The sequence below is a fragment of the Bos grunniens genome, chromosome 14 (assembly GCF_055505025.1).
Source record: "Bos grunniens cultivar Pamir isolate PY7600 chromosome 14, Bosgru_T2T1.0, whole genome shotgun sequence".
Lineage (NCBI taxonomy): Eukaryota > Metazoa > Chordata > Mammalia > Artiodactyla > Bovidae > Bos > Bos grunniens.
Window position 1 is genome coordinate 84,313,182 of NC_141178.1, and position 19,582 is coordinate 84,332,763.

Consider the following 19,582-nt stretch of genomic DNA (forward strand, 5'->3'; position numbering starts at 1 on the left):
AACAAACAGAGACTCAATGAAGAGCTACAAATTATTTTTTTTAAAGGAAACTAACATAAATTCTGGATTTGAAAACTAAAATAATTGAAATGAAAAACTGATAGGTTCAACAGCACATTTGAGATGCTAGCAGAAATAATCCATAAACTTGAAGATGAATTCATAGAAATCAATGTAAAAATAAAGAGAAAAAAATGTTGAGGGAAAATGATCTAAGGCATCCATTCATTACACCATCAAGTATGGAAGGAGAGAGACTCTCAGAAAGCAGGGATTGAAAGGGGAGAGAGTAAAATCACTTGTAGACGGAATGGCTGACCGGCAGGTCAGAGCGAAACGGAGATGCAGGGCAGGGCTCTTAGGGCGCCCGGTGGCAGCAGCCTCTGTCTAAGGCGAATAGCGCCCTGAACGCGCCCTATCTCATCTGATCTCGGAAGCTAAGCAGGGTCGGGCCTGGTTAGTACTTGGGTGGGAGACCGCCTGGGTATACCGGGTGCTGTAGGCTCTTTGCCTTCCCTCTCCTTTAGCCCCCGCCCCACGTCCCAACTCTTGGGCTCCCGCAGCCACAGCCCCTCCTGGGGCTGGGTGGCCAGGGCACTGACTCCCGCTGCAGACCTGGGTTGCCTCCGCGGGGCCCGCGAGCCCCTCCGCATTTGGCTTCCAGGAAACCAGACGACCGTCCCGGGTCTCCGTCTGGGGCTCCTTGGCGTGCCTCAGGCAATCCCAGGGGGCTGCACCAGTTCCAGCCCCAGCCCCAGCCCCACCCCCACCCCACCCCACCGTCCCGCGGGTCTCCGTCTGGGGCTCCCTTGGCGTGCCTCAGGCAATCCCAGGGGGCTGCACCAGCTCCAGCCCCAGCCCCAGCCCCACCCCCACCCCACCCCACCCCCATCCTCGCCTGCGAACGCCGGAGCTCGCGCGCACCCGCGCGCACACACAGATATATGTGCACAGACGGTGCATGTATCTTGTTCAGTTATAATTTTGGTGGATATATGCCTGGGAGTGGGACTGCTGAATATGGTACTTCTAGTTTTAGTTCCTTTAGGAACCTCCATACTCTTTTCCATAGTGGCTCTACCAACTCACATTCCTACTAACGGTGGAGGCGAGTTCCCTTTTCTCCACATCCTTTCCAGCATTTGTTATCTACAGACTTTTCCATGAGGACCATTCTGACTAATGTGAAGTGGAACCTCGTTGTAGTTTGGAGTTGAGTCTGTCCAATCATGAGTGATGTGGAGCAAGATGACCTTTTTAAAATGCAGATGCAATTCTATCACCTCCCTGCTCCAACTGCTCTTGTATTTTCCCATCATAGTGAAGATATGACCAAATCCCTTCATTGCTTGGTCCCCCCTTTCTTCTCTGATTTCTTTTCACCGGAATGCCCTCTGCACTCTTTTGGTTCCATCCCATAGGGCATTTTTCATTTCTTGAATGTACTAAGGTTCCCTTGTCATGTAGCCTTCCAAGATGCTATTTTACCTGCCTGAAATTCTTCCTGCATCTCAACCCTGGTTGACATTGGTTCAACCTATGGATCTCAACTCAATTATTAGTCTGAAAAGCCTTCTCTGACACCCAGTTTTTGGTGAGGGAAGAGGCCCCTATAGAAGTTCTCAAAGTATCTGCCTGTTATTTATCATTAGTCAGTGAAAGAAGGAACTGTGTTTCTTCTTCTCTCAGCATTCTATTTCCAGAAACTTATTGCATGCCTACTAGCTCATAGTAGGTGCTCAATATTTATTCAGTGTGTGAAAGACAGAAAAGTTCTGCGAAGCCTCAGCTTTTCACTTGGCTCAGCACTTTGGATCTCTTTGTATCTTTGTCAATTCAGTTCTTTTCTTTCTTCTGTTGATGTGCACACTATATTCAAGGGACGATCTAAGGCATGAAGACATATCAATAAATATAGGTTCTTGCTTTCCAGGAACTCATACATCAGATTTCTATAATTCAGGGTTTTTTTTTAATTAATGCTCTAGAACAATGTGAACTTTTAGTATTATCCATTTTCATTTCAAAGAAAGATCATTTTACTTACATAGCAAAGGTGGAGACCTTCCAACTTTCAGTCCAATACTTATACCTTTACCATTTCAGGCAAGTCTTTTGGTTCCTTCTGGAGGTGTGCAGCTCTTCCAGAAATGTGAAGATCTTCCATAGTCCTCATGGAGTGGATTCCAGCAATATGCATTGTTAACCAGCATCATTGGTGATTCTGTTGCTACAGACTCAATGCAGTGGGCAGGGCCTGGACTGCCCACTGGGTCTGATGTGGAATGGAAAGAAGGGCTTACCCCCTCCACTGTTTCTAGCCCTGTGACTAGAAACGGTCCCCAAACAAAAATCAGACAAACAAGATTATCCCAGATCGTAGTCCATGAGATGAAGGAACTAAGCAGCTGGTTGAGATGGAGCCAAGGGGAAAGGTTGCTCTTTTTTTCTCCACCTCTACTCCTTTCTTCCTTGATGCCTTAGTGATTCATCGTGGAGATTTGAAATAAAGTTCACAAGAGTCATATTTGTTGAATAAAGATTTTGCATTGAACCAACTCTAAAAAATGAAGAAAGTTTCACCTGCCACATGTTTCTTTTAAAAAGTCAATTGCTTTTCAACTCTGGGGTTTCTCCATTGCCTTGTTCAAGTAGCCTTAATCATAAAAATAAAATAAAACTAAATAAAGATTCAAATATACCAACAAAGGAAAGCTTCCGTTTCTTAAATCATCTTTCCACTTAGTAGAACACTAGCTTTTTTCTTTGTATTTTGACTAGGCAATTAGTTGTATTGTGGCTCAGATGGGAAGGCATCCACCTGCAGGAGACTCAGGTTTGATCCCTGGGTCGGGAAGATCCCCTGGAGAAAGAAATGGCAAACCACTCCAGTATTCTTGACTGGGAAATGCCACGGACAGAGGAGCCTGACTGGCCACAGTCCATGGGTAGCATAAAAGTTGGGCACAACTGAGCAACTAAGAACAGAAGTATTTCCAAGGACCACATTCAAGAGATTTGGAACTCTTGCTTGACTTCCTCATGTTGACCATGTTGACTAGGCAGCAGATAGCAGCTGATTCTTCTGTACAATTAACAAAGAATGTGTCATTCTGTTCTATACTTTTCTGTACTGCAGGAAGAGACTGTACAGAGCAGATGTCTGGACTTGTACAGGACTTTTGCTCCTTTAGAGGATTACAGTTGCACCATCAATGCTTGCCAGGGGTGGCAGGAAGGCGGCCCTGAAAGTTTGAGTTCAGACATGTCCAGTGTTTTAGGATATATCAGATGAGTAAGAATGCATTTACCCTTCACTATGTCTCCATAGAAAGTTGCTTTGGGTTTGGAGGTACACACACACACACACACACACACACACACACCCTGCCGCCGAGACAGGTCAAGAGCTAGAAACCACAGGTAAGGGAGACGGAGAAAGAGGGAGAGAGAGACAGCAAGAGGACACGCAAGCTTCCCAACCCCCGGCCTCCACACCCTCCCCCCTCCACTCTGGGTATTCACTCGGCCCCAAGTCGACCCGACCTCACCCTCACCCACCGACACACTCACACACACTCTCACACACTCACCCTCTGGCCTGGGGATGGGGGCTGGGTCTCGCCTTAGATAGCCAGGCCAAAGGGGACCTTTGAGACCTCGGCTTCAAGGAAGTCTTGGGGTCCCCACGGGTGACCGCCAGCCCCAGGGCACCGCGTCCAGCCGGGCCCGGCCCAAAGCCGACGCCCCCTCCCTTGGGGAAGCTGCTTCTTCCGTGTGACCTTCCTCTGAGGTGCGTCACGGGCTGTGCCAATGTGTCTGTCTCAGATCCGATGCCATCCTCTCTCCCCTGTCTCCTGTTTGCTGTCTCTCTGTCACTCGCTCTGTGTCTCCCTCTGTCTCTGGCTCCGTGTGTGTGTGTGTGTGTGCGCGCGCGCACGCACACGCGTCTGTCTGTCTGTCTATCTGTATCTCCCTCTCACAGTCCTGGAGTCTATCTCTGAACTTTCATCTCTTTCTGCCTCTGTCTCTCCTGACACCCGGCGGCCCGTCCGTTCCTCTGGCCCCGGCCTCTCACAGGTGCTATGGCTCTGGCTGATGAGGTTGCGACGGCGGGCTGTCAACTGTCTGTGTGTCTGTCCGTGTGCCTGCCTGTCGCTCGTCTGCTCTCGCAGGAAGGTTGTGTGCTTGTCCGGCGGCGTGGGGGAAAGGTGGGGGCCTCAGTAGGGCGAAGGGGCGGGGCTGAGGCACTCGGGTGGACCGCGCCTCCGTGGCTCCCGGTGGGTATGGGCATCGGGCAGGTGTCGGGCAGGATGGGCGCTCAGGGCCCTGGCTGGGTTGCGCCTAGGCCCACAGGAGGCTCAGAGGCCCGAGGGCCGCGGGGGTCGGGCGGCGGCAGGGCCGAAAGCCAGAAACATCTGGGCCGCGTGGCCCTGGGCAGCGAACGGGATCGAGGGAGGCCTGGCTCGCCGAGCGCGGCCGGGCCTCAAGAGGCCCGGGATGGAGGGCGCCAAGACCTCCGCGCCCCTCAGCCCACCCCCCAGGCCCCGTGCGCACGCACGCCTGGCATGCCACTGGGGGTCCCGGAAGCCCTCCGGGCTGCCGAACCTGGCCAGGCGTTTGCTGGCCGCGGGGTGGCAGTGTTCGGGAGCGTGGCGCCATTGGCCGGCGGAGTCTGGTCGCGGGTCGTTCGGCTCAAGTATAGCGCGCGCCCCCACGGTGAGGTGCGGCCTGCTGGCCCGACTGGCAGGTCAGAGCGAAAGGGAGGCACAGTGCAGGGCTCTTAGGGCCCCCGGCGGCAGCCGCCTCCTTCTAAGGCCATACCACCCTGAACGCGCCTGATCTCATCTGATCTCGAGGGCTCACATTTGATGGTGGTCTTGTCATCTCCTACCTCTTTCTCGTAAAGCTGGCAGCTGAGGGAATGAGGTAAGTGTAAAATTGAATAACAATAGACTGTGTGGAATCTGTGAATGTGGAGCTCTGTGAATCCGTAGGTCTAAGGAGAGACTGGCAGCTGCCGACGTGGAGTATCTGTCCCCATGACCACGTTTACGTCATCAAATGTGCCATTGACCGCCCTCCCCCGACCCCGGGTGGCAGGGACCCCCACGTGGCAGCCCCCAGGCTCGCTCTCTCTGGCTCATCCACCCTCTAGAAGTTTCCCCAGACCCTCAGTAGGAGTGGGCACTGCTGCGGGTGTGCGTTGTGTGTCCTCGTGCCCCATGTGACGTTGCACGACTAACCGCACTCTGTGTTTGCACCCTTCCTCCCGCGCTCATGGGACCAGGCAGCGTGGCGGGAATGCAGGGGCTGGATTCTGCTACAGTCAGGACTTGCTCCTGATGTGCTTTGGGGTGAGTACAGGCCGGCCTGGTCCTGCGGGGGCATGGAGCCCACGCCCCAGGGAGTGGAGGGTCAGTGGGTCTCTGGAGGTTAGCCTGGGAGAACCCTCACACCAGAGAACGTGACCTTGGTGCCCCACTGCCGCCGGAGTGGTCAGAGCATGGCCAAGGCCCCTCGCATAGGGACGCATGGGTATCCCTCCCACAGCGGCAGTGCTGCCAGCCATGCCCTGCGTGCACATTCTCGGAGGGAACAGGGCCCAGAGTGTCAGGGTTCACGAGGCTGCCCTGCCCTGGGCCTCTCCGTACGGAGGCCAGCATTTCACACGGAGGTGCACCGGCATCTGGGGCTCGGCTGCTGCTAAGGGGCCACCCTCCCTTGCAGGCGCTGCTCTGGGTAGGCCTCTGGTGGGTCTGGCCCTGGGGCCCAGCCCTGCTCGAGCAACTCTGAGGGCAGGAGGCTGTCTGCTCTGTCCTGTTCACATCTCAGCTAGAAAGCTGGATTGGGCTTTTGAGGTTTTTTTACCAGCAGCTTTTAGCTATATGTCAGAATAAAGTCAGCCACAGAGTTCTCTCCTTGATCTGCTTGGCCCTCCATGTTTCTCTGAATTCTCAAAGCAGCTGAAGCCCCAAATGGGGTGGGGGGGTGGGGGTGTCAGGAGGGGCAGGGGCTGGGGCACCAGCTGCCAACCCAGGACTGACTTTTCTGTGTGTGTTTCCAGTTTACCTGCACGAATTCTCCAGATGTTTATACAGCATCCAGTATACAACAAAGACTACATTTTGAACTCGATGGAATCTTTACTCTGTTAATACTTGTTACATGGACCCGAAGATATTACAGGGTTTTTAATTAGTGAAAAATTCATGAATACCATAGAGAAAATATTTTAGAATTTAATGTTTCTGATATTTATGTAAACTTATGACTTCATTTATATAATTCCTTCCTTTTTCTTGTATATTCAGGCTATGAATATCCTTTCAGATCAATTTCATGTTCTGATACCTGATTTCAGTCTTTCAAATGAATGTACTGTAGTGCTTGTCTGTATAAATCCTATGAACAAACACAGGGCTTTTGTAAATGATGCATTTATTGTAATTATTCTTGTTTAATTTTTCAATGTTAAGCCATGAGAGAAGGGGTTTTCCTGCGATTGTAAAATCATCATGACACGGTGTGCTTTATTATCCTTCCAGAATGTAACCAAGCTCTCCAACAATCACTCTGAAATAAGAAAACTTAATTTCAACCAGTTGTTGTTGGATGTTAACGACTGGCCTAAACTGTACTTTTTCTAGCAAGAAATGCTTTTTGTCCACAGCGTGAAGTGATTTAAAAGTACTGGGTGTTAAATGTGAGCTTCTAATGAAATTTGGGCTGAAAGGATGCCTAGAAGAAGACTGAAAATCTCTCCTGTAACCCTGTCTCTGTGGACCTGGATCCCTCCTCTCTGGTGAGACTCTTTGGGGACCAATCTCAATGCCCTGCACCCACTACAGAGCCATCGAGCTGGACAGTGAAGGTGCCACTTCCCAGACAGACAGGGTAGTGTAGCTCTGACAAAGGCCTTATTTTTATGGAAATCATCTTTTTACATGATTGTAAACATGTTTAAAGAATGGACCTAGGCGTACATTTTTAGATTGTGATGACATAGCCATTCTGGATTGTATAAGTAGCAAATGTAATTTTTACTTTTTCAGCGGCACATTAAAAAAGCCAGCAAGAGATGCGTTCAGGTCACAGTGTGATATTTATTATGCAGCTGGTATCTTGGTAGACAGAGACAGCATGTTTCTTTACATGTGGGTTCTGCCTTTAATTTACTTGTACAATTCATTGTTACCATTCTATTTTTCTATTAATCTTTTGTGAACTTCCCGAATATGTGACAAAGTATGTACAGTCTACTTTTGAACTATTTTTATCATAGTATTATTTATTGCTTTCTTTCAATAAAGTACTGAAGCAAAATTTCCCAGGGCCAATAAAGAGTGCCGAGGGTAAGCTGTACTCTCACTGAGAACAGACCAGAGCTGGTAATGGGAGCCCGTGTCATCACACGGACATTCTGTTAAGAGAAATGGACGGATGCAATGGAAAGGCCAGAAGGCGGAAGCATAGGTGTCCCTAGAGGACGACCGACGGTGTGTTCATGCCCTTGGCTCCGGAGACAAGAGGCTCCATCACTTCAGCATCTGCGGGGACAGGGCCCCTCTGCTGCTGAGGCGTGGGCAGCGGGCCGAGGGTGGGAACAAAGTGCAGGTGTCGAGGCTCGCCATCGGTCACAGCGTGGGGTGTCCGAGGGCAACCTTGATGGGGACCCAAATGATGCACCCTAGGCCAGCATCAGGCCCTCCCCGACGCTCAAACCCTCCCCCCACCTCCAACCCTTCCCCAGTATCAGGCCCCCCACCTCCAGTATGAGGTGTGGCAGCCCTACTTGTCTGATACTCCTGAGCACACTCAGGCAGCCCCAGAGAAGCAGGACAATAGCTCTGGCAGGAGGTGCATCTTTAGGAATCACCTGCGGAGCAGCAGCAGCTGGGCTTTGTTTCAGATCAAGGAGAGACAAAGAAAAGGCACTTGTGCAAGAGGCAGTGGAGGCTGTGGGCACGTTCCCCCAGCTCTGCTTCCTCCCCGTAGGGGCTTTGCTCTCCTGCTCTCTCACAGGCCCCAGGGTGGTGTCCTTCCAGATTCACGGTCTCCTTGATATCTCAAGCCCAAGTCCTGAGTTGTGTCCCAGTCCGGTGTGGCAGAGGGCTGGGAACACCCAAGCTCAAGGGCTGAAAGGATTCCAGGGGGACAGCTGGGCCCCAGCAAGTGGCAGGGCAGGGGATGAGGGTGGCCGCCTACAGAGGGCTCCGGAGCAGCACTGGAAGGAGAGCAGTGATGCCTTAGCTCACTTGGGGATGCTGCCCGGCCTGGCACTCAGAGATGTTACTGCCAGCAGCTCTGGGGATACAGGAAGCCTGGTGAGTGACACCACGCCACCCAGGCCGTGTGGTGGGCACTGCTGACCATGTCCTCGGTTTTCATTCTGGTTCCAACTGTCCCTCCAAGGGCTGACGGGCTCCTCTTCCGAACGGCACAGACATTTTCTTTCTGTGGGTGAACGCATCCCTTGTTTCTGTTGGCGCTGTTGTCGCTCATCGTGTGTTTTCCTCTTTACAACCTGTGCTTGCTGCTCTTCCAGTTTAACTTAGGAGCAGCCCTCATTTTCTGCATTTCTAGTTGTCAGCATTCACTGGGGCTTTCCAGGTGGCGCTAGGGGTAAAGATCCTGCCTGCCAATGCAAGAGATAATGAGAGATGTGGGTTCAATCCCTGGGTTGAGAAGATGCCCTGGAAGAGAGCATGGCAACCCACTCCAGTCTTCTTGCCTGGAGAATCCCATGGACAGAGGAGCTAGTGGGCTACAGTTCCTGGGGTCGCAGAGTCAGACACGACTGAAACAGGTTAGCACACACTCAGTTTTTAGTTCAGTCACTCAGTTGTGTCCGACTCTTGTCACTCCTTGGATTGCAGCACTCCAGGCTTTCCTGTCCTTCACTATCTCCTGGAGTTTGCTCCAACTCATGTCCATTGAATCATCATGCCATAGAGCCATCTCATTCCTGTTTCATCCACGAGAGAGGTGGCTGGGGCTCGGCAAAGTGTCTGGTCCCACTGGGTGGGTGTGAACCTGCCCTAACCGCTCCCTAACCAGGTGACTGTCACTTTGTCCTCTGTAAATCGGGAGGGGGCAGCACCTGCTTGGTAAGGGGCACACACAGCATCTGGTACATAATCAATGCACCATCCATCTCAGCATTGTATTTACTACTAATAGGGATAGCATTTAATAATCTGCTCCTTTTTCTCTCTTGTCACTAAACTGTGCTCCAGACCACATCTGCTTTACTTACCCCTGTAAATCCCACACCCAGCACAAACGAGACTCAACACATTTGTGGCTGAAGAGGCAGGAACATGCGCTGTCCTCAAGGAGAGGAAGCTGAGTGATATGGGGGCCTGATGATAACCCTGTGTGATGAGGGGACCCCAGGAGGACCTGTGTGGCTGTCGGGTGGGGTGGGGGGCATGAGCAGAACCCCTGATGAGCTCCTGGGGATGGGGAAGGTGGCAGGAAGGAGGGCGGGCTGTTCCTTGTGGGGTGTCCACAGATTGTACTTCACCCCTCACTGAGGAGCACTTAGGCCGTTTCCAAACACATGTCACTGTTAGGATGAAACAATCATCGCCCAGCTCCTACTCAACCAATTTCGTAGAATATGTTTCTAGCACTGGAGTACAATCATCTGCTTTATTCATTCCATGCTCCGTTCATCCACCCAGCCAGCCAGCCATCTGTTCATCCATCCACCACTCACTAATCAATCCATCCATCCACTCTTAATTCATCCATCCATCCAACCATCCACTCATTAACTCAGCCGATCATCTCAGACCCATTGAGAAGACAGACGCCTCCTTCACTCCTGCTCCCAGGAGGACCCCCAGCGTGATTGACAGGAGCCTCATGGGGACGACAGGGGAGACACAGAAGGGAGATGCCTGCAGGCCCTCCTCCCTCTGAACGGTGAAGCACCCACCTGGTCCTAACGCCTCCTTGCTGGGGTGTTCAGGCCGGCCCTTTTCCTTCTTGCGAAACAAGCGGCTGATGGAGGACTTGATGCCCTTCTTCTTTGGGGCTTTGTGCAGCGAGCCCTGGCTGCTGGTGCTGCTGCTGGGGTTATTCCCGGGGCTGTCCTGAGAGCCTGTGGAGCTTCGGGGAGAGAAAACGACCTTTAACTGGCACCCCTGTGCAAACACACACCCCTCCATAAGAGCTACTGATAGAAACGGGCACCCAGAAACACCCGTGCCTCAACCTCGCAGCTGACAGTTGGAGTCTCCTTCACCAACCAGACTCCACACGAGCAATGCAGGCCCCCGGTGTCAGACAACCGCACCGGGAAGCTGAGATTCTCTGCCTCGAGCTCTCCCGAGAGGAGGGCTTGACTTCAGGACAGCTGGTGCAGAGGGCGCTCTGACCCTCCCTTAGGGTTGCTGCTCGGCAGGTGACGACGCTCCAGGAGAAGACGTGCTCCCCTGCTCTGGGTAGTTCCCCCCGCCTCCCACAGGGTAACCGTCCCTGGCCGTGGCAGGAGAGCGACGATCACCGTGCAGGGCTGCTGGTCAGGTGACCACACGTGCCCCCCATCGAGTGCTGCCTGGCTCAGGATGGGAGCTTAGCAAGTGGTGGTCTGAATGAGGACAGTGTCAGTCACAGGAGGGGACAGGGTCTCCTGAGAGGAGACCCCTGCAGAAAAGGGAGGGACCCTCAAGAGCGAACCCGAGAGGCATGGGGCCGTCACCGTCAGGAACGTGCCCTCTACCCAGAGCAGGAAGAAAGCTCCCACAGGAGTCAATCTGTAGAGATGGACACTTTCTAAAATCACTGAGGTCACTGAGCTCTTCTTCCCCAGCACCTGAAGTTCACCACTAAACACAGGCACCGAACTCAGTGGTATTCCTTTAAAATCATCCTTGCAACTCTTTCAAGACAAGAGGTGCAGGGCTCCTGAAACTGACGATGCACACACAGGTCACTGACTTGTGGGCGTCCCTGAGGTCCTCATGGGTGGCTGTGCGCAGCGCCCCCGTGCGCAGGCGGCCCATCCGAAGCGACCGTGGCCAGGCGAGGGTCGAGGTTTCACATTTGATGGCGGTCTTGTCATCTCCTACCTCTTCCTGTATAGCTGGCAGCTGAGGGAGTGAGGTAAGTGTCAAATTGGCTAACAATAGACTGTTCTGAAAAAGGCAATCACACAGGCCCTACATTATAACCAGAAACTTATTTGAAGATCTATTAGCTATGCTTTCCCCCAAGTACAAAAAAACCCTTGTTATAGCTTAATGCCATCTTAAAGGACTGTCTTGTTCAAAAAAAGCGAGGCTATGGGACAACGAGAGCATCTGACTGAGTGCAGAGACCCCGGACGGGAGCCTCCCTGCAGCCGGCCTCGGCCCTCCCTGGAATCCAGCGACCAGACGGCCCTGCGGGGCAGGACAGCAGAGCGATGCTGGCACCCTGAATCCTGCACGGCATGAACTGCCCTGATGAAAGGACTGTGCTCATCGCCAGATGCTGCTCGGAAGAACCACAGCTAGAGTACAAAACCTCTCAGCAAAGCCGTCCAGACCTTTCTGTTTGAAGGAGAAAAAGACACAGCTTGTGCCACCATCCAAGATCATTTGCAGTGATGATGCAGGTTACTGGAACCCATGACAACAAGAGAAACACAGAAAAGGTACCTAACCCCTCCACGCGAACACCATGTGCCTGGATCGTATTTCTCGGTAACATACAGACTGGGGACTACCCACTGAAGTACTTACACGCAGTTCGAGTGTCATTCGCTCACAGTGGTTTCCATAAGGCACCCCCAGGTCTTCACTAAGAGATGATCTTGTATCACCCTAGAGTGGTGGGAAGTTCAAAAGGGAGGAGACATATGGGTACCTATGGCTGATTCATGTTGAGGTTTGACAGAAAAGAAAATTCTGTAAAGCAATTATCTTTCAGTTAAAAAATAAACTAATTAAAAAAAAAAAAAAGAAGAAGAAGATGATCTCTCTTGGACTCCCAGCGTTTCCGCTGGTCCTGGGTGTGAGGAAAGGAAAGACAGTGTGGGAACAGATTAACCCTGCAGGGTCCAAACAGGTCTCACTGATACATTTCGGTGTGTGGTTAAACCAGGGGAGGTTTTAGGAAACATGCATGGCATGTATTGTTATAAACAATGAGTGCGTTGTTTTGACCAACTAACCTGTGCTTTTTTGGTGGGATTCTGTAAAGAATACTGATCCCGTGCAGCCCCACAGGAGCTTGGTGACAACAAAGTAACTTAGTGCAAAATAGAGCTGAACTCATTTAAGAGCAGCTGGATAAACTGGGCTCCCTCCCCTGAGCTCTAACAAGAACCCTCAGACAACAGAAGGCTACAAAGGCTAGAAATTTTCCACATGGAACTGAACACGGATCAATCTCAAATTCAAGTTAAAATAAGCATTTATAAAAATCAGAAAATAACAACGAACAGAGCAGGGAAGTGACACGCCTGGGTTGACTATGGACTCAGTGGAGACAAACACCTGCCTCAGAGTCAGGGCCCAGGCCAGCCCCTTCCCCCGGGCCTCCTCCTGAGGAAGGCCTCTGGGTCTGCGCCTGGCTGCCCTCCCCCAGGATGGGAGCTGCCCCACTGGTGCCACATGTGGCTAGGAAGGGCAGTGCCGTGTCCTCGCTGAACAGGAGGGCAAAGCAGGCCACAGAGCAGGCGAGCAGCACACCCAGGTCACCAACCCCAGGGGGACGGCGCTGGTCTGCTGTGCTCAGCAGAAGGTCTCCTGTGCACTGAGCTGCCTGAACTGGAGCACGGCCACCCCAGTCCTGCGGGAAGGCCCAGGAGTGCTCGGTCAGCGGGCTGGGAGCAGGAGAGGGACAAGGAAGGCCATCCCTTGGGGCACTGGACTCCAACAACAGGGGCTCATCCAAGTGACCCGAGGGGAGAGGCAGAGAGCTCCCTCCTGATGCTCCCTCCATCAGGGATGCCGTGATGGACACGAGAGCCTCTGGAGGAAAGCGGGCTGGACAGCACCATGGTTAAGTGTCCGGGCTCTGATCAGACCAGTCCACACCACGCTGCTGGGTGTGAGAGCCTGGGCAGTGTGCCCGGCCTCGCTAAGCCTCAGTGTCTATGTCTGCTGAATGGGGATAGCAGCAGCCTGGACCTCACCTGGGGATGAGATGACAGACTTGGAAAGCACGTGCCCGGCACACAGAGTCTCCTGCACACTGCTACCCACCATCATTAAATTGGCTTCCCGCAAATCTAACATCTATGGCTCTGATTCAGTCATTTCTTACATGAAAACACTAAGCGGAAATTCCATGGTGGTCCAAAGGTTAAGACTTGGCACTTTCACTGCCGGGACACTGGTCTGATCCCTGCTTGGGGAACTAAGATCCCATAAGCTGTGCAGCATGGCCAAAAACATAAGTATAGAAACTTTTAAAAATAATAAATAATACTATGTCTATTATAAACAAGCATGAGATGATCAGAAGGCAAACAAGTGGGAGAAAGGCAAACTGTTACAACTGTCCCAACGAATGACCTATTTCCAACAGAACCATCAGCACATTTTAAGTGGTGGGTGAGTTTCATCACTTCCATTAAAACATCAATTATTCACCAAGACATAACCACACAGTGTTCATTCATGTTAAACGATAAGGACTCTTCAATACTTCACAGAGAAACAAAGGCCTGCTAAATTAGTAAACAGTCTACCTTTCGACGCTGCTTCCTTAAATCACTAGGCTGATAGATGCATGCAAAGAAATGAAGAGAAACCAGATTCATTGCGACTTTGAAGCTAAAATTTCAAGAATCCGTAGAGGCAAATACAGTAAAGCAAAAATGATGGCAAACATGTAAGTGACATGAAGATTTACAGAACATGTGACTGGAAACAGAACATTTTTTTTGACCACAGAAGTTAAATAAGCTATTCGAGATTTACTAGAGAAACACTATAAATTATTACTCAAGAAGATACCATTCTATTACAACATCATGATTTATTAAAGCATAGCATTCTGTACAACAAAGGGCCTTAACAGGTGTCTATTCTCAGCCAAATTTCTCTATAAGTTCGTTTATCTTAATCAAAAACATGTTATACTTTAAATTAGTAATTTAACTGATGAGGAAGTTACCATAATATCTATTTTAACACTGAACAAATCTAACCACCTTTTGGACATTAATGTAAAATCCTGACACAGAATTTGATTTAAAACACAGATTTGATTTCAAGATCCAAAATCTTGAAATTAAAATGGAATCACAGATAAATAGCCTGGAGACAAGGATTGAGAAGATGCAAGAAAGGTTTAACAAGGACCTAGAAGAAATAAAAAGAGTCAATATATAATGAATATAATGAATATAATGAATAATGCAATAAATGAAATTAAAAACACTCTGGAGCCAACAAATAGTAGAATAACAGAGGCAGAAGATAGGATTAGTGAATTAGAAGATAGAATGGTAGAAATAAATGAATCAGAGAGGATAAAAGAAAAACGAATTAAAAGAAATGAGGACAATCTCAGAGACCTCCAGGACAATATTAAATGCTACAACATTCGAATCATAGGGGTTCCAGAAGAAGAAGACAAAAAGAAAGACCATGAGAAAATACTTGAGGAGATAATAGTGGAAAACTTCCCTAAAATGGGGAAGGAAATAATCACCCAAGTCCAAGAAACCCAGAGAGTCCCAAACAGGATAAACCCAAGGAGAAACACCCCAAGACACATATTAATCAAATTAACAAAGATCAAACACAAAGAACAAATATTAAAAGCAGCAAGGGAAAAACAACAAATAACACACAAGGGAATTCCCATAAGGATAACAGCTGATCTTTCAATAGAAACTCTTCAAGCCAGGAGGGAATGGCAAGACATACTTAAAATGATGAAAGAAAATAACCTACAGCCCAGATTATTGTACCCAGCAAGGATCTCATTCAAGTATGAAGGAGAAATCAAAAGCTTTTCAGACAAGCAAAAGCTGAGAGAATTCTGCACCACCAAACCAGCTCTCCAACAAATACTAAAGGATATTCTCTAGACAGGAAACACAAAAATAGTGTATAAACTCGAACCCAAAACAATAAAGTAAATGGCGACGGGATCATACTTATTAGTAATTACCTTAAACGTAAATGGGTTGAATGCCCCAACCAAAAGACAAAGACTGGCTGAATGGATACAAAAACAAGACCCCTACATATGTTGTCTACAAGAGACCCACCTCAAAACAGGGGACACATACAGACTGAAAGTGAAGGGCTGGAAAAAGATTTTCCATGCAAATTGGGACCAAAAGAAAGCAGGAGTCACAATACTCGTATCAGATAAATTAGACTTTAAAACAAAGGCTGTGAAAAGAGACAAAGAAGGTCACTACATAATGATCAAAAGATCAATCCAAGAAGAAGATACAACAATTATAAATATATATCCACCCAACATGGGAGCACCGCAGTATGTAAGACAAATCCTAACAAGTATGAAAGGAGAAATTAACAATAACACAATAATAGTGGGAGACTTTAATACCCCACTCACACTTATGGATAGATCAACTAAACAGAAAATTAACAAGGAAAAAAAAAAAAACATGTATCTATAAAGCTCACTAAAGCAAAGCACAGTAAAATGAGGTATGGCAATAAAAGGTGTTAAATTTATCAAATAAAAAAATAAATAAATAAAGTGCTGAAAAATTAAAGCTGTCAAAAACAAAAAACAAAAAACAAAGTAGGGGCAGTATTCTTTAACAATGACAATATCATAAAAAACAAAGAAAGGCTGTAAAAGTGTTCCAGATTAAAAGAGACTTTATCAACATGACAATGAAATGCAATATCTGATCCTGGACTAGATCTTGTACTAGAAGGAAAAAGTGCTAAAAAGGACACTGAGGGTCAGTTAACAGTATTAGAATACAGACAGTAGATTTAATAAAAGTATTTTATTCATGTTAAATCACTGAAGTTGACAACTGTACTATTACAGTTATTAACCGAATATCCCTATTCTTAGGAAATTCAGAAATATGTACTGAAGTATGTGGGATACTTCATGGGAATAAAAACCATGATATCTGCAGCAGGCCTTCCAAGAGTTTAGAAAAAAACTTTTTGGGTGGGGAGCAGACAAATAATAAAGAAATGGGGTGAAATGATAAGAACAAGTGAAAAATCTGGGCAGAGGTTATATGGATATTATTTGTATTATTTTTGGAACTTTTCTTTAAGCTTGACATTAAAAATTAAAAATGTGCAAAAAAAAAAAAAAAACTTCTCACAATAAATTCATTAAAGCAAGTTCCCTGTGAAAATATGTAAGAATGAAAGCTAGCATAATAGCAGGTGCAGTCTTTACATTAACCATAGAAGATACTTTTTTAACGAGTCTAATAGAGACATTAACTGTGCAAAAGCTGATGAGATTTACAGTCTTAAATACAAGCACCAACACAGAAAGGATATTGTGTCAGTTCAGTTCAGTTGCTCAGTCATGTCTGACTCTTTGTGACCCCATGAATCGCAGCATGCCAGGACCCCCTGTCCATCACCAACTCTTGGAGTTCACCCAAACTCATGTCCATTGAGTTGGTGATGCCATCCAGCCATCTCATCCTCTGTCCTCCCCTTCTCCTCCTTCCCCCAATTCCTCCCAGCATGAGTCTTTTCCAATGTGTCAACTCTTCACTTGAGGTGGCCAAAGTGCTGGAGTTTCAGCTTTAGCATCAGTCCTTCCAATGAACACCCAGGACCGATCTCCTTTAGAATGGACTGGTTGGACCTCCTTGCAGTCCAAGGGACTCACTCTCAAGAGTCTTCTCCAACACCACAGCTCAAAAGCATCAATTCTTTGATGCTCAGCTTTCTTCACAGTCCAACTTTCATATCCATACATGACAACTGGAAAAACCATAGCCTTGACTAGATGGACGTTTGTTGGCAAAGTAATGTCTCTGCTTTTGAATACGCTATCTATGTTGGTCATAACTTTGCTTCCAATGAGTAAGCGCCTTTTAATTTCATGGCTGCAGTCACCATCTGCAGTGATTTTGGAGCCCCCAAAAAATAAAGTCTGACACTGTTTCCCCATCTATTTCCTATGAAGTGATGGGACCAGATACCATGATCTTAGTTTTCTGAATGGTGAGCTTTAAGCCAACTTTTTCACTCTCCTCTTTCACTTTCATCAAGAGGCTTTCTAGTTCCTCTCACTTTCTGCCTTAAGGGTGATGTCATCTGCATATCTAAAAGTCCATTAATTCTACACTTAAGAGGATCATTTCTTCATGTAAGCACAATCTCATTTATGAATTACACATGATATGTAGTTTAGGATCCATCTACATATATTATGCTTATAACTGCGTGCTGCTGCTGCTAAGTCCCTTCAGTCGTGTCCGACTCTGTGCAACCCCATGGACTGCAGCCTACCAGGTTCCTCTGTCCATGGGATTTTCCAGGCAAGAGTACTGGAGTGGGTTGCCACTGCCTTCTCCTGTAACTGCACAGTGATACACCAATTCAACTTACTGCTATGGGGGAAAAACACCATTTAATGACACATGAAGACAAAGCACAAACCCGACTAAGGGGACACACGCTGTGGACCACAGAACGGCTATGACCAGAGCAAGTGAGGGGATGGGGGACGGGAGATGGATGGGTAAACTACAGCCTCGGGGGCTGGGGGGGATCTGGATTCATGATGACTAAGCAGACAACAGGATGAGAGAGGGAATCAAAACCAATGATGAAAGCAGACACACTGTCAGAGAACTCCAACAGCAAGGAAAACATACAGAACTGTTTTTTTCCAAATATTTGGAAAGAAATCAAGCATGAAACCACAGAGAAATCATCAAAGAATTTTAAATATCAACTAATTAGCCAATGATGCCAATTATAAAAAACAGTGTCAAAAGACCACAAAATGGACTGGTTACCACTTCACAGGCCGCTAAAATGATTCACGGTTAATTTAATTATAAGCTGACTAACAATGCAGCTAACATGAAATGGGTGGTAACAGAAAAAAGAGACAATACAAGTCCAGTTACAAAGCAGAATGTTGTACACGTGATTTCATGGGGTAAACAGCAATACACTCACAACACCTAAGCTAAACACACAAGAAAGCTGGAACATGTGCTTTAGAGCCGCACACTCTGTCACCAAAAGCCCTAGGTCGTCATCCCAGTTTTAGACTCAGAAAACTGAGGCAGCCCGACGTCTTCCCTGCGGCCCTGGGGCCCTGGGCTTTTAACCTGGTTTCACACGCAGAGCTGGACTGAGCGCGTGGCCAGGTCCATCAGCAAGCAGACCAGTGTAGATTCTTGGTTTTGTTCCCACCGCATGCCCTGCACCCTGCAGCCAGGCATCCCCAGTGGAGAATGTGCTGTACGGCTTTCCCATGCCATGAGAGCTGCCTATGGCTACTTTCACGAAGCTGTCTGCTCCCTGAGAACAGAAACTTCCCTGCAGCTGCTGTGCCCAGCACAGGCCAGGCCCAACGTTACAGAGGCAGGCTCTGGCTGAGTTCATGATGACGTGCTAAGTAGTGGTCCAAATACCAAGACTAATTTGTTGCTGTGCCATTGTGGAATGATTAAAGACTAGGCGGTTTAAAAACTTTTAGACCTCTGAGCGTAGCAAATGTATCTGATTTTCTTCTGGGTATAAAGAGAAAAAACAAAAAACAAAAAAAAACAGCGTGCTGGGGGAGGGATGCGGCAGGGAGGAGGCAGACACATACCAGAGTCATGATGCCCAGCTGGTCTCCCTCCTGTGCCAGGCTGTGCCGCCTCGTTCTGGGCTTGGGCAGGGGCGGGCAGGAGCCAGCATTCGAGGAAGTGGGAAGCAGGTTGAGGGAGCTCACTGATTTAAAACGACGGAGGCTGCCTAAGCTCCCCCTGTCCTCCCTGCTCTCAGTCTCCTCGGCCCGCTGCTCCGTGTTCTCCTTCTCTTCTTTGATCAACCTAAAATAGAATAAAATACGTCACCTGCCTTTGTCAGCAGAGGAACCTATCTGGACAATAAATTTGGGCTGGCATTCTGTGTCATGATTAGCAAATTCCAGAAACAGTTGCTCAATGAACATCTCAGCCAAAAGGTTCTACGTTTCCTCTTTTGAATATTCTCAAACTTAGAATAACTTAGCGTTGAGTCTTACAAACTGGCCCTGATCATTCACGCTTGATTTCACTTATTTACTCTAACATTCTGAAGGGGCCCTGGTGGCCACTCTCTTTCCTGTGAAGAGATACCTCAAGTTGACAACCCTTACCTCCCCTGCTCTCAGGGCAGAGATGCACGTCAGTGCCTCAAGTCTTTTCCACTGGGAATCAGGAACTCTGTATAATCAAAACAGCAATTCACAAACAAGCTGCAGTTTCTAAACACAAGTCTCCAGACCAGATGAAGTGCTGAGTTGATCTTTTTTTTTTTTTATTTTTTTTTAAGGTTGTATATATACAGACGCATCACTTGATGAGGTTCTCCACCAGCTTTGTGTGAGTTCCTGGATTCATGTCAATGTGCTGCATTAACCTAGAATTCACAGTTTCTGCTCTTCTCCCCTAATG

General features: G+C 48.3%; 2 protein-coding genes and 1 pseudogene across 2 annotated transcripts; 2 read left to right on the forward strand and 1 right to left on the reverse strand.

The window, feature by feature from the left end:
- Positions 1-385: 385 nt before the first annotated feature.
- On the forward strand, positions 386-505 carry LOC147359919 (5S ribosomal RNA; annotated as a pseudogene).
- A 485-nt stretch (positions 506-990) lies between these two features.
- LOC147359920 (uncharacterized) lies at positions 991-5,042 on the forward strand. Its single transcript, XM_086338118.1, has one exon. The coding sequence runs from the start codon at positions 4,086-4,088 to the stop codon at positions 4,785-4,787; it is 702 nt and encodes a 233-aa protein (XP_086194244.1). The 5' UTR covers positions 991-4,085; the 3' UTR covers positions 4,788-5,042.
- A 2,044-nt stretch (positions 5,043-7,086) lies between these two features.
- On the reverse strand, positions 7,087-11,959 carry LOC147359921 (liprin-alpha-1-like). Its single transcript, XM_086338123.1, has 3 exons — positions 10,951-11,959; positions 9,947-10,119; positions 7,087-8,638 (listed from the first exon to the last, which is right to left on the reverse strand). Exons 1-3 carry the CDS (start codon positions 11,013-11,015, stop codon positions 8,583-8,585), a joined length of 294 nt encoding a protein of 97 aa, XP_086194249.1. The 5' UTR covers positions 11,016-11,959; the 3' UTR covers positions 7,087-8,582.
- Positions 11,960-19,582: the final 7,623 nt, after the last annotated feature.